This window comes from Haliotis rubra, unplaced genomic scaffold (genome assembly GCF_003918875.1).
Source record: "Haliotis rubra isolate DU_JTF1 unplaced genomic scaffold, ASM391887v1 Scf14, whole genome shotgun sequence".
Lineage (NCBI taxonomy): Eukaryota > Metazoa > Mollusca > Gastropoda > Lepetellida > Haliotidae > Haliotis > Haliotis rubra.
The window spans coordinates 2,812,275-2,826,567 of NW_025765336.1; the positions used below are offsets into that span (position 1 = coordinate 2,812,275).

The following is a 14,293-nucleotide window of genomic DNA, read 5'->3' on the forward strand; positions in this document are numbered from 1 at the left end:
TCACATGTTGTGACGTGAGTGAAGAAGCAGAGTAGGCCAGTGTACATGCTTCTGAACATCTTACTTGGTGGCCAAAGTGATGTTTATAATGAGTTTGAAGAAGGTGAAATAGGCTCATCTGATGTTGAACGGGTTAAGAACACAAAGGTTTGAAGTACAGGGCACTTCGCACCAAGGTACCAAGTCCATCTTGTTTGATGTTCTCACAAAAAGTGTGTCCTGCCCCCAAGAAAAAAGAAAAAGAAAATCTCCCAAAGACCAAGTTCCTTAACACTGCCCCAGTTTATGGATCTAGTACTTGGAGAACCCGGGTGTAACTGATGATGTGCTAAGCATTCTATATGGTATAGCTCAACTAGTTTTCTTGACTGTGCATGTTGATTGGTGAAGGGTCATACCCATACCAACATGTTTAGGTGGTGCTTCCTTGTCCCCGCAAACACTGTAGACCATGTCTTGCCCCATACTACGAACATCTGTGTTCTTAATCCGTTCAACATCAGATACACGCCTATTTCACGTTCTTCAGAAGGAGGTACACTGGCCAACTCTACTTCTGCACTCACGTCACAACAATTGAATCCCGGATCTGACATATCACTGCAGAGTCTCAGAGCAACAAATTCATAAGTGACCCCAATGCACTTTGATAAAGGTCCCTTGAAGTCCCCTGTCTACTGAAATATGATGATGAGTCTGACTCATTGGCTAATTCTTTGTACCTCATGAACACAGCAGACAATTCAAATATGTGTCCATTCTCTGCACGGTGACATAACTCCTGACACAACCAAGCCATGGCCATATCAGCTCATTTACTCTCAGTTTCTGCCCTTTTGGCATCCCACAGAAATTAACTTAGATGTGATAGCATGATTCGGCTGCTATTAAATCATTCACATCTATAATACGTTCAAAGACCTTGTGTGCATATTTGGCATTTGTGCACACTTTAGAATGTATTATTATGGTAGAAACATGGCTCGTCTTCTGCTTGCTTTCAGAGCTGTGACAGAAAAAACACAACGTCAAGTTCACTGTTGAAGTACCCCTACGTAAAAAGCGGTATCCTTCACCTGAAACACCAGTCTGTTCATTTCCTTGTGAAGCATTGGACTGTTCCTTGGCAAGCCTAACATTTATTTTTCCCTAATGTGTGTATGCTGAATAACAGAGTTTGTGCCATTTTAGATTAGGGTTGCCGTCAGGAGGTTCTTCAAAGAGGAACGAAAGCCTGTCTACAGATGACCGAACTTTGCAATGTTTCAGTTTGTGCCTGAGCTGGGTGGCCTCAAAGATGGATTAGATGCCCAGTTCTGTCTGGTTGTAGAAGGTATTTTTAGACCGACTGGTTTCCTGACATATGATACAAAGCTCAAATGAAAAACCTTGGCCTGTGAATAGAAACAAACTTACACCAGTGCTACGTATATACCGCCACTGATGACCTCTCCTGGTACACACACACTACACTATTTGAATAAAAAAGTACAAGCAGTGCATCAACTAACAAAATCCTCCGGCACAAAGATTCCTAAAACCAAACATGTGATAGCAAAGTCTTTAAGTACAGCCTCGATCCTTCAGTCATAGCACATGGCTTGTATGCATTTATGTTCCACTTTCGCCTTCATCTTCATACTATGTAGTTGACACATTATAATAATAATAGTAATACTAGGGCATTTCTAACGTGCATATATCCATACTGAAGTATGCTCAGAGTTCAGCAAAGTTGGAAAGACATCAGGAAAAGGTGAGTTTTCAGTTTTGATCGGAAGCTAGAGAAGTCACTGGTGTTCCGGAGAGAGAAGGGAACATCATTCCAGGCTGTTGAAGCTGCGTAGGCGAATGATCTGCTGCCGTAGCGAACACTGTTTGCTCTAGGAACAAGCAGAAAGTTTTTGACCTGAGAACGAAGGGATCTAGCTGGTTTATATGGCATAAGAAGATTGGAGAGATAAGCAGGAGCGCATCCAGACAGGCAGCTGTAGGTGAGGCAGAGGAGTTTAAAGCGGATCTGGTTCTCGATTGGAAGCCAATGAAGAGATTGAAGAATGGGAGAGATGTGGTCAAACTTCTTCGATCTAGTCACGACACGTGCCACAGCAGTTTGGATTCGTTGAAGTCTCTGGATTTGTGATTTGTTAGAACCGGATAGGAGAGAGTTACAACAGTCCAGGCAGGTCATTACATGGCATAAGGTGAGAGTTTTTGCCGAATCTATAGTCAGGTATTGCCTAATGGAACTGATATTGCATAGAGCTGCAAAACAGATCCTAGAGCGATGTTGTATGTGATCATCCAAAGAGAGGTCGGAGTCAAGGATGACACCAAGATCTTTTACTTTCTGTGAGAATGGAATACTTTCTCCATCAAAATCAAGAGCATTCAATGAGCACTGGGAGCAACGTTTTGCAGGACCCAGTAGAATGCACTCTGTCTTTGAACTGTTCAATTTCAGCATGTTTTCAAACATCCAGCTCTTGGTTTCCTCACAGCACTGTTGTAGGTCGTTCAAGGCGGGTGTTGCTTGATCCATAGTGGGTAGGAAGACTTTGTACATTTGGGAATCATCAGCAAAGTGATGGCGATCAACATTGTGGGCTTCCATGATTTTCCAAAGATCTTTGATGTAAAGACTGAACAAGACCGGACCTAGGACCGATCCTTGTGGGACACCACAAAATAGATGAGCTGGATTAGAGTAATGATCCTCTATCAGTACTTGCTGGTGACGGGACGACAGATAAGACTTGAACCAGCATAGAGCTGTGCCATTAATTCCATTATCAGATAGGGTTCCCACCTGTGCCTGTGATTTCCTGAACTGTTCTGTGGGTAATTATGTTGCTAAAATCATTAATCAAACTCACTGCATGAATGAGAGTAGTTTCATTTGACATGCATGTGAAACAGTATAAAAGCATTCGTGTGGCATACATGTAAAAATGCCTATCGCATCCTGTCACACTCATTAACCTTTGAAGTATTTATGCGCTTAATATGCAAATTTTGTGATCTAAACAGTTTGCCTGGAATATAATTCTGTCACCAAAAGGAAAAGATTCAGCCTTGCTTTGCACTTTGAGCAAAAATGCTTGTAAAAAGTAGCTCTTCACACAAAAACTAAAAGTCGCTCCATAAGGGAGATATTTGCAAAAATACGAAATTTTTCCTTCAGCATTTCCATGAAATCCAACATTTTGAAATCCTGTGGTACCATTATTAATCAATATATTGTAAAATGAGTTCATTGCATGGATGGAGAATGATAAATAAAAACACTTTTTTTTTAAATTGAATTTTGCACTCATTGACCTTTGAACCCAATTTGTGACCTAATTATGCATTTTTGAGCTTAGCAACAGATTCGTATTCAGCACGAAAAACTACCCCAGAACATGTTGTTTGCTTGCTTTTACTCAAAAATGCCTCATGCATCCTTAAAATCCACATTTCTTAGAAATTTGACTAGTCTACTAGGGGAAATAATGACAACACACTTTTTTTTATTTTCATTGACCATTTATAATTAGATTTGCAAGAAAAGACTCCTGATGGTAAAGACATTAGCGACCATACAATATTTCTACTTCGCCTATGATATGGGTTGAGTAGAACTGATGCTGGATTGCAAGCACATCCTATTTACTGTAAAACATGGGAATTAGCAAATGCATTGAAAAAATATTTAGGAAATCAAAGGGAGCAGTAGATACACATTTTATGTTTGATTAGTTTAGAAATTGTAAAGCAGCGTAATTATCTAGGATTAAATGGTAATACATTCAGTCATACATTCAACGTGTAAGCCGACAAGGAACTAAAAGCCAGTAATGTCAGTAAGTGAGGTTATGACACATAATTTTCTCTAGAGTTATTTGACCAGTATTGCATTATACCAGTGTTGCATTATAGATGTGGCATTTGGTCACTACTATATGACCATTCATTAATTTGCGTATGTTTTGATATAACATTCATGCATATCCGTGGTCACAGGTTAATTGTTCACATCAAATCAATATTGATTAATTGCTTGTTATTTTACGCCGCAATATTCCCGCTATATGACGGCGGTCTGTAAATAAACGAATCTGGACAAGGCAATCCAGTGATCATAAGCATGAGCATTGATCTAAGCAATTGGGATGCGATGACATGTGTCAACTAAGTCAGCGAGCCTGACTACCCGATCCCGTTAGTCGCCTTATAGGACAAGCATGGGTTGCTGGTGATCAATTCTAACCCGGTTCTTCACGGGTATCAAATCAATAACACGAATGCGGAGGCGAACTTCCGCCACAAAGCAGAGTGTTTATTATCTCACGTTTCACATATGCCGGTTATGTTACGCCTATTACATCACGTATAAATAAAACTCAGCTTCCATTACCTAAGTTCCTGAATTCTTCATGCATTTTATCAAAAAGTGACAAATGGTCTAATGAAATTAACGAAATACATCAGGCTTGAAATGGGTCGCCGTGTTCGGACAATAGTACTTCATTCAAGTGTTAACAAACCAAATTACAGAATTGACCCTGGGTATCATTTTCTCATGTTCATCGACGGAATATTCGGGAAATTTAGAAAGGAGACTTTGGCTGATTCAAGGACTGTATGAGAATATGTGTGATTTAGGATTTCTAGTAACATCGGGAGTATTTCAGCCAGAGTCACTATATAGCTGATGTACTGCCGATGGCACACGGAATCTAAGCTTGTCAGAGAGGCAGTCTATATAACCAACAACAGAGATAATGTTGTTTCAGAGGATGCAGTTCCCAATTCGATCAGATCTCATTGATGCTCATGCTGTTGATCACCGGATTGCCTGGTCCAGACTCGATTATTTACAGACCGCCGCCATATAGCTGGAATATTGCTGAGTGCGAAGTAAAACTAAACTCACAATGTATATAAAGACAAATACACATAGCCGTGAAGATCCGGGAAATAATTGGTCTTTAGCCATCCATCCTTGCCGCAAGAGGCAACTAACGGGATCGGGTGTTGAGGCTCATTGACTAAGTTGACACATGTCATCGTATCCAAACTACGTAGATCGATGCTCATGATGTCAATCACTGGAACAAGACTCGTTTATTTGGCTGGAATATAACTGATTATGGTGCTGAACAATATACAAACAAACAGACGCATATTCTAAAAATGTTGTGATAAGACAACTAACATAAATATGTCTACTGCCTTGTATGCGGGATTGAAATTCAGGTGGCAAAATAACAGGAGATTCATCCTGTTGCGCCATATTTCTTATTTATTCAGTTGGTGTGAGAGTTGTACGTGTGAAATTGAAATTTCACTGCACACGCTTGTTGATTACCTGGCTGTTCTACCAGCAAGTGGTCCTCCCTCGTAAGAAATAGAGAAAAGTGACAACAAAATAATTGTCGTTTGACATTTTGATTATGATCAGTGTTTCATTGAGTATATTATGTTTATTAGTTCTCGAGTTATATTGCAATTCATCGGTCCATCTTTGAGCCAAACGGACTATAGTGAGCAATTCGTCGGTCTAAAATGACGTCAAACGGACTATAGTTCCTTAAAGCTGTAATGATTCCCTTTGTCCTATGTGGGTTGGTAGTTGTGGCGACAAAACAGTCACTGAACCTCGACCAACGTCATCAGTATAAAGCTTACACAGAAAACAGGGAGCCACACACCCTGGTGTATTCTGTGAACCATTTCCTCGTACAGGAAGCTTGTGTTGCTAGGTAGCAATTCTAACCAACAACTTATACTTGTATATACAACTGAGATAATTGAATAGGAGACCTCACTTTGCTTGAAAGCTCAATTTCGTCAGGGAAGTTGATTGTTACAGACGTTAATATTAATGAATGTGGCATTCATCTCCCCAAAACTCATATTTATTTTCTGGAAACCAGTACATATAAAAATCAGTTTATTCCCCCAGGCGAGTTTGGAAACAAATGAATAACGTAGTGAATTTAAAAGCAGTACAGGCGTTCGGTGTCTCTCAAATCAATATCATCGTTGTTTTATCAGAAGCAACACTATAACATCAGCTGAACAGGTTTGGTCATAAAGGCGTGAATCCGTCAGTCGGCAAGATTCCTTCAAGTTGCTCGGGGTGCAAGAACATAGAATGACTGATACGCGTTCAGTAGTAGAATACTTTATTGTAGTTATGTGTTTACAGCTCAATTTCATAGGCGTTGATTGTTTATGCTTTGAATGCAATGATTATCGTCTCTCTGATTTCGAAGGGAAGGCCGTTACAGACTTCCAACTCGCTACGTTCCTTCATGTGGAGATGGCAGGATTTTGCACCCAAAGGTGTTTACAGGACCACAGATGTAGGTCCTACAGGTACAACACAAGGACGAAGACATGCTCTACCTACGGCTGTGGCTTCTCCCTCCCTTCGAAGACTCTGAACCCCGTGACTGAAGAGGGTGGATCAAGACTATATGCGTTCTGTGGACGTAAGTAAAGCAATAAAACCATGTGTTACGATCATGTATTATTAGAATGTTTATAGACCTCTCAGGTAGCTATTTAGACAAAAACTAATAAGTGAAGGGGAATGACAGATTATGTTTCCTGAGTTAAATTGATTACATAATATAACGAGGGAAAGATAATATGGCATTCCCCGTCACGAGTTGGTTATTGTTTTTATTACCCACAAAAGCTTCTCTCTAAGGAAATCCGCCATGTGTGGAATCCCTATATCCTTACGCGTGATGCGGCTTCATTTCCTAGAATTACATCGCATTACCGCTATCTTAAACGGGTGTATTACGCGAGACTAAATAATCTCTTAGAAACGTGTTTTTCTCAACTAACTTAAATGTATAGTTTCTTAGATAATAATACATATGTGTTTTCTGTACTTGAATGCCTGCAACAGAAACACGGTTCCAGGTTCCCATTGCCTTCAACCCCCAGACCCCCGCCCTCCACCGAAACAGGGGCACAACCCACGCCAAATAGGTTGCCCAATTCGGCCTTACGGACCTATATGCGGCCGGGTCCACAGGAGGGGAGGGGAGGGGAGGGGGGGTGTGTGTGTGTGTGTGTGTGTGTGTGTGTGTGTGTGTGTTTGTGTGTTTGTGTGTTTGTGTTGTGTTTGTGTGTGTGTGTAGCTATTAGCGTTACCCAGCACCCACATTTCTTCAAGGTTGCCTTTTATCATCAGAATTAGACATGATGGAATAAGTATATTTAACATCTCTGCTCCCCACCCGCCATTGACGTTACAACTGAAGCCAGGCTGTAACACCAGGGCAACAGATAAGCTATACTCCAGTAAATAAAGACATGATATCCAAAAGAACTTGTGCCCGGCTGATTCGTCCCATGACACATTTCTCAATAAACATGGAATTCAGCGGTCGATATCACTATATTGGCTCATGAGCCACCGCCTTCTTGCTTAGGACTCTAGGCGATTTCATAGGTACACACACATATATAATTTGAATTTGATCAGCCAAGACCAAATAACATGTCAAATATGTGCAAACAAATACCCTCTATTGCTTTAGAAATAACGAAAACGTTGATCTTGAGTGGTTTTCTGTCCATTCCCTCCATAACCAGAAATCGAGGTTCTTTATATTGTTCAGAGCATTCATCATCTAACAATCTACATTATCTACATTGACAATTTTTTCTCGGTTTTAAAGTTGTCGGCATATCAAGACTGCCACCCATAATTTAGAAAAAAAATTAGAGATTCAAACGTTACAGAAATGTCCAACAGTGATTGAAGAACAAGACAGCTAACATAGTAGTATTCTCTCTGGACATAATAGTAAGGAGATCGATAACAGTGCAGATTTTCAAAAAGAATATTATCTCACCAGGCGTCATCTGAATCATTGTGCATTAAAACGTCTTTTCAAAACAGTAATAAAGATTGAAGATGAATAATGCACAAACACATCTGTGAAGATGTACTGAATTTAACACTGGCTTCCATCACTGATCTAAAAAATTCACTGCATTTCCCATATTGTAAAGTAAACAAACCGTGGTCAGACCATGCATAATATGAGTAGTAATGTGGGTAACGTTTGTATCATATGAGGGTATAGCGTGACACATGTTCTATTTGATGGTTTTCTAGTTTCATAACACATGCTGAAGGAATTGCGTGAAAAGTCAAACACATCTAATTATAAACCATAGGGAATGGACAGAAAACATTTGAACATTTCCTGAAACAGTGCAAAGAATGTAATTCTTTGAAGAAAAATAGTTATATTTTCTTCAAACAGACCTGGATATCACAAGTAAATGAGAAAACGTCTTCTATTGCATTTAACACGTAAAATACAAACTATATTTTTCACAGAAACACACATAAATACATTGGGCATTAACATACTAATGTCAAACCGGTGTGGAACAGGTAACGTGTATATCGTAACGAAGGTAATACAACCAAACGACTTTTAAAAGGTAAGTATTTAAGTGTATTGATCGTTTGCTAAACTATTAAGTTAAGGTATCAATACATCTAAAATGCTTGGGATCTGTATTCTTTCAAGGAATCTTATGGTAAGTGGAAACTTCAGAGGTCACAAGGTTACAGAATGGTAAGTATTTACTAACACCTAGTCAAATTAACACTTTTTGTAAATGATTTTGTGACTTATTTTGATTCGTGGTTTACAATGCTTAGATTTTAGCATCTGCATTCAATGATTGTCAGATATGCTTAGTTTTTTTATCATATAGGGTGACCACTATTACAATGATACATGTGTTAAAACATCAAAAGTGTTAAAACATCAAAATAGATCACTCCTGTAACTCCATATATCTATATAAACTTAATGCATGTAAATAATCTCAGATTCTGACACATCTAGTCGACTTACCTGCACTTTCAGCGCTCGTCAATACATCACTGAAAGCCATGATATTAATGCTATTTGAATTTCTTCTTCAAGAAACTTTGAAGCAAATGGCGATGCGTGGTACACGTGATTCACACTTCATTCATGTATCTGCCGTAGTTTCGTATGTTGGACTGAATATAATTGCTGTTTCTTATTTTGAGTAACGTAGGTATCGGTAACGTATGTATCACATCAATCTCCGCCCGTTTTTAGTTGTCTTAAAGAGTTTACAATGAAGTCTTGTCATTGATGACGTATGACCCTGTTTCTCATAATGAAGCCTGATAAATAGTACCTTTAAACGTATGATAATGTACATGTGGTAACGCTTGTATCAAGACAAATTCACGCTTGTTCCTTGACTTCTTTAATCTTAGGTTATCAGCACAATATGGTACTAATATGACTGAAAACATAGATATATTAATACGATCAATCTTGTTATGGTAACGTACGTATCTTGTAACCTGGCGACCTTGCTTTATTGTTTTCATGGTAATGAAGATGTATATAATTATCAGAAGAAATGTTCATGATTGCTTATATATCAGAACCAATAACCTACAGGGTTGTCCTTAGTCACAGCCAGACATGACACAATGAGAAGTTTGCCGGCGACTGGTAACGTACGTTTGGTTTTGCAACATTAAGCCTCTGGCATTTTCATAACGTTACTTACAGCAATGACTTTTCTAGTTCAAAAATGTTGTGAACATTAATTGTACTTAACGAAATGTTGTACTTGACTCTTTAATCAGTTTTGAACTGTGCAATAAGCTGTGACATCAAAAGTATCTCATTACAATGAGTGTGAAACGGTATCAGTTTCTACATGTCTCCGTATTTTTAGAAGGAGAACCAGTGTATTGTAGGTTATTGTTGTGAGGATGTAAGTTCGACAAGCCTGCTCCCCACCCGCCATCGAGTGTCATTGCAGCGGTAACCAGACTGCACAACCAGGGCTACAGGATTGCTATACTCCAGCAAATTGAACATGAAAAGCTGTGGAAACTAAAAGAATAAATACAGATTTCGGAGTTCCGTATCCCCAGATCGGCCGTTGAACCACCGCCTTTTGGCATACGGCTCAAGGCAAAATATGAATTTGCTTTAATGGCATCATCTTCCATAATGAAATATTTGAGGTGATTATTTTAAATGATAGTTTTCCATGCACAGGGCATGGTGATCCAGCCGGTTGATAGAACCGGACTTATTCTGTCAGGAATGGGCCCGGTCCTGTCAATCGGCTGGTCATGCCATGAAAAACTTAAACGTAATGTTTCCACCATTGATGTTACACGGCTGCAGCAACTACAAACCAAGAATCAGCTGCTACTAGGACTGTGTCAACTGACATGCATGATCGTTGGTTACCAAGGGTGCGTTTGATAACGGTTGGGTAGACTGGAATGATATATAGTCACACCTGTGCAGTATGACGTAATGCAAAAAGTTTACTTTATCGCTTGATAAAGTAATGTGAGCTAGCTAGACGGACCGAAGTAACCTTTAGGGATTATTTCGGCAATTTCCAGCAGTGGATTTTGCAAAGTCTTCAAGCCGCAGAGGTTTACAAGCACAGATAAGTAAACTGATCCTGCTCGGTTTGTCCCTGGGTACTTGTTTCAAAGTTTGTCACTCATAACAACTATCCTCTTTGTTCCCCCAAATTTCCAATGAATAATCGCCGTTTGATAAAGGTGACGTCATGTTTGTAACCACTGAATATTCCTTACTTAACCTTTCACATTTGCATCGATCTGCATATCTAAATGACCTTAACGGATATCGTATGTATCCACTGAGTTGAAGATATTTTTGAAAATAGTGTTAGCTAAAATATTACATACCTTTCTAGGAGGTCCGTCGTTTGGGATGAAGTGCGTGACGTCATCAAATTGCGCCTTCGGAAACTCAGCATGCGCAGACGGCGTCTGTGTATGCGTGACGGGGACAAGCTACGACGTCACGACTGGCAACTGTCTGATTCGTGAGTATTTGGTATCAGCAGGGTGATTGGTTGCTGCTGATATAGAGCACTAAGAGGTCTAAGGCACCATACATTCTGACGCAAGCCCGAGTCCCTAAGCAACTCCTTGGAGCAACAGGATGTAAAAATACCATGTCTCTTTACCATGTCAGGATATGTCAATGTCGATGTTGATGTGTGTAAATCCTGGGCAAACATTTGGTTCACAGTCATTGGGATTGGTTGTTGTACACTGCGCTTGATCACCTCACACATCCATTCACTTTTAGAGCTTAGGGACAATTAGTATCTGGAATCCCTGCTTTGAGAGTATAGGTATTGACCCTCGCCGACGGTGTCGATGTAAATATTAGAGGTCAACATCAAGGAATAACTAATCTTGATTCCACTGGGCTTTAAAGGCAAAACAGCGATGGTTAAAGAACGCGAACGTTTCACTGGAAGTAAGTGATGACACCAGGTTTTCGCAAAAAGGGTACGTATTAGACCGTCGTTATTCACTGAACTTCCAGGATATATTTTAGCTGAAAGTCTTTTCAAGGTATCCTAGTTATATTTGTTTCTATATAGGTCAAGGTGGTATCTAAACTCTAACCACACAAATATAGCTGTTTACAAGGGTACATGTGTTGAAGGAAGTAATATAAGGGTAATGCTATTTATGAGGGCATTATCATTTGCAGAAGCCCTAGGTCTTCCATTAACTGCCCGACGAAGGAGGGCAGTTGAAAAAGACCGAGGGCTTCTGCAAATGATAAAGCCCTCAAAAATAGCATTACCGTTATTATTGCTAAAATACATAGAATTTGTGTTGAAAAGAAAAAGGGAACAATGAAGAAATTTGATTGTAAGTTTACCCAAATCAACTTCTGAAGGGGTTGACCGCCCGAATGCAATTACGTCATCGAACAATTCAAGTGACGTCACAACAAAAAGTGACGATTTTCGACCTTGGCCTTATACAAGTCACAGCCTGCAACATGTCAAACTATGTCAGTGTTCGGTTTTGGTCCATCAACAACCTTAATAGTGCAATTGTTAAGGTTAGCACTAACAAGAAAGCCAATATTACCTATATTTAAAGCGGGAATTCGGGTTGCTTTGACTTGTTTGACCCAGAATATCTGCCAGTCGAAAGCCAATTAATGTCGAATGAACCGTAAGCCCACGCACCCACTATGACGTCACTTTACAACAGAACTGATAGTGGCCCGTCGTTAAGGTTGAGCGGTCCAATATAATTTGCAGCGGCCCGCAAATTTCTGATAATCGGAGGGCCGTTTCATGCTAATTCCATGTATATTAGCTATAAGATCACGTTAAATCAGCAACCCATGATTGGCCGATGTCGTTGCGATACTGCTGAGATAACACTGATACGAGAAAGAATTTAAACTCACTCACTTACACATGAAAGTCCTTGATCAGTATAGTTTCTAAATAAGATGAATACTTTGGATGGCGGAAATATTACTGAGTGAGTGAGTTAATGTTTAACGTCACATCGGCAATGTTTCAGCCATATCGTGACGAAAACAATTTATACAATACAAAAATGAAAACATTGTGAAGAGTTAAACCTGTCGACGATGGACAGTAAAAACACAAGAGTATCAGAGATATGAACATAAAACTAGCATGTAGAACTTAAACAGTGTAATGAAAGAAGACAATACAATATAAAACACGGGCTATAGATCGCCAGCATCTGAAGGTAGATCACCTTACTAGGAACGGCAATATTACTGTCGCCATGTAATCATGACCTTGGTTAAAAATGCAAACGACTAGACTTTGCATATTTCTCTGACGGGTCCCACCTCTGGGGCAGGATACGCTCACCTTTTCGCGAACACCTGGTGTCATCACTATTTCATAGTGATTCATAAACACATGTTCTTTCATCTTATCGCATGGTGACAATCACTGGACTTTTTCCACCCACATTCGATTTGTTTACGAATAACATGGTGCAACTGTAATACTGCTGAAACAAATGTATGGTTATGATATAGTCACGGTTGTACAATTGACTTTTAGCAGTAAGATATAAGATTCCCCTTTCGCGAACACCTGATGTCATCATTATTTCATAGTGATTCATAAACACATGCTCTTTCATCGTATTGTACGGTGACAATCACTGTTGGGTTTCATCCAGACTCGACTTGTTTACAAACGGCATTGTACAGCTATAATACTGATGAAACAAATATCTGCTCATGATGTTGTCACAAGTGATCAGTGGACTTTTGGTAGAGATTTCCCGTGGATGCTGACCGATGCCATTTAGCTGGAATATTGATGAGTGCGGCGTAACCCTTAACTCGCTCACTCACTCGTGGATGTGGAAACGGTTTTGTCGCCTCTATTAATGTTTGTATGGTTGTTTTTCAGGTTGCACCATATACGGCAGTGAAAGCAGTACTTACCCCGAATCTGGAATAGACGGCTGCAACATTAACGCCCTGACAACGTCAACAATGCAGGCGTGCATTGCCGCATGCAAGGGAGAGATTGGCTTTGGGTGTATCACTGCGGAGTTTTACCATGATGATGGCACATGTTACCTCTGTGACACACCCGCTCTAGAGCTCCCTGAGGGGTACGTTAGTTCTGGTACCGACCATGGCTGGTCCCTGGCAGTACGACACTGTGCACAATAACAATACTGCAATAACAATACTGCAATAACGATACTGCTCATACTGTGACAATGAATCAGAACGGACAGCAAGATGCAGCAGCTTACCGAGAGGGAGACTATTCACATTTATGTTTCAAACGTCTGTGTCTTTTTGATAGCGGTATTGGCTTCCAGGTCATTGGATAAGCGTTTTGTGACTAGGTATGACAAAGTTGATGCTGTAACAATTAGTAGCAAGAGGTAAGAAGAACGGTCTGTCGCATTTGCTATTTTATTGCAGCTGGGGTAATATAAACGCCATGCTCAGTGAACTACAAAGAACTGACCAGAGGTGCATTTTAGGTAGCCGTTTTGATCATCCTTCAACCTTGTACGCATTGTTAGAAATCGTCGTTATCCATTTCAATAGTTTCAAACCAATGCGTCATAGGCATGAACAACATGTTCGTCAACTGTTGATCACATGCTCGGACCAATTGACGCTGGTTTCATGTTTGACAGTATACCTACCTTGGTGACCCTTCAGTTTGAGTATATAATTGGAGATTTATTAGAGCTAGAAAATATAGTGAACTCCGAATTTGTGATTTGTGTTTTCATGCGTAATATCTCCTCCATATACTGAAAATATTCAAGAAACAAACCACATCCATTTTGTTCACACGGAGGTCCACTTTAATACTTTTTCCCAATTTGTAGAAATAGGTATTTGAATTATTTGGATTAAATTTATTTCCTGTTTCA

At 39.8% G+C, this 14,293-nt stretch overlaps 1 protein-coding gene across 1 annotated transcript; it reads left to right on the forward strand.

Moving 5' to 3' along the window:
* Nucleotides 1–6,034: 6,034 nt before the first annotated feature.
* LOC124268761 lies at nucleotides 6,035–13,631 on the forward strand. Its single transcript, XM_046703786.1, has 3 exons — nucleotides 6,035–6,482; nucleotides 10,771–10,902; nucleotides 13,300–13,631. Exons 1-3 carry the CDS (start codon nucleotides 6,143–6,145, stop codon nucleotides 13,566–13,568), a joined length of 741 nt encoding a protein of 246 aa, XP_046559742.1. The 5' UTR covers nucleotides 6,035–6,142; the 3' UTR covers nucleotides 13,569–13,631.
* The last annotated feature ends 662 nt before the right edge of the window (nucleotides 13,632–14,293 follow it).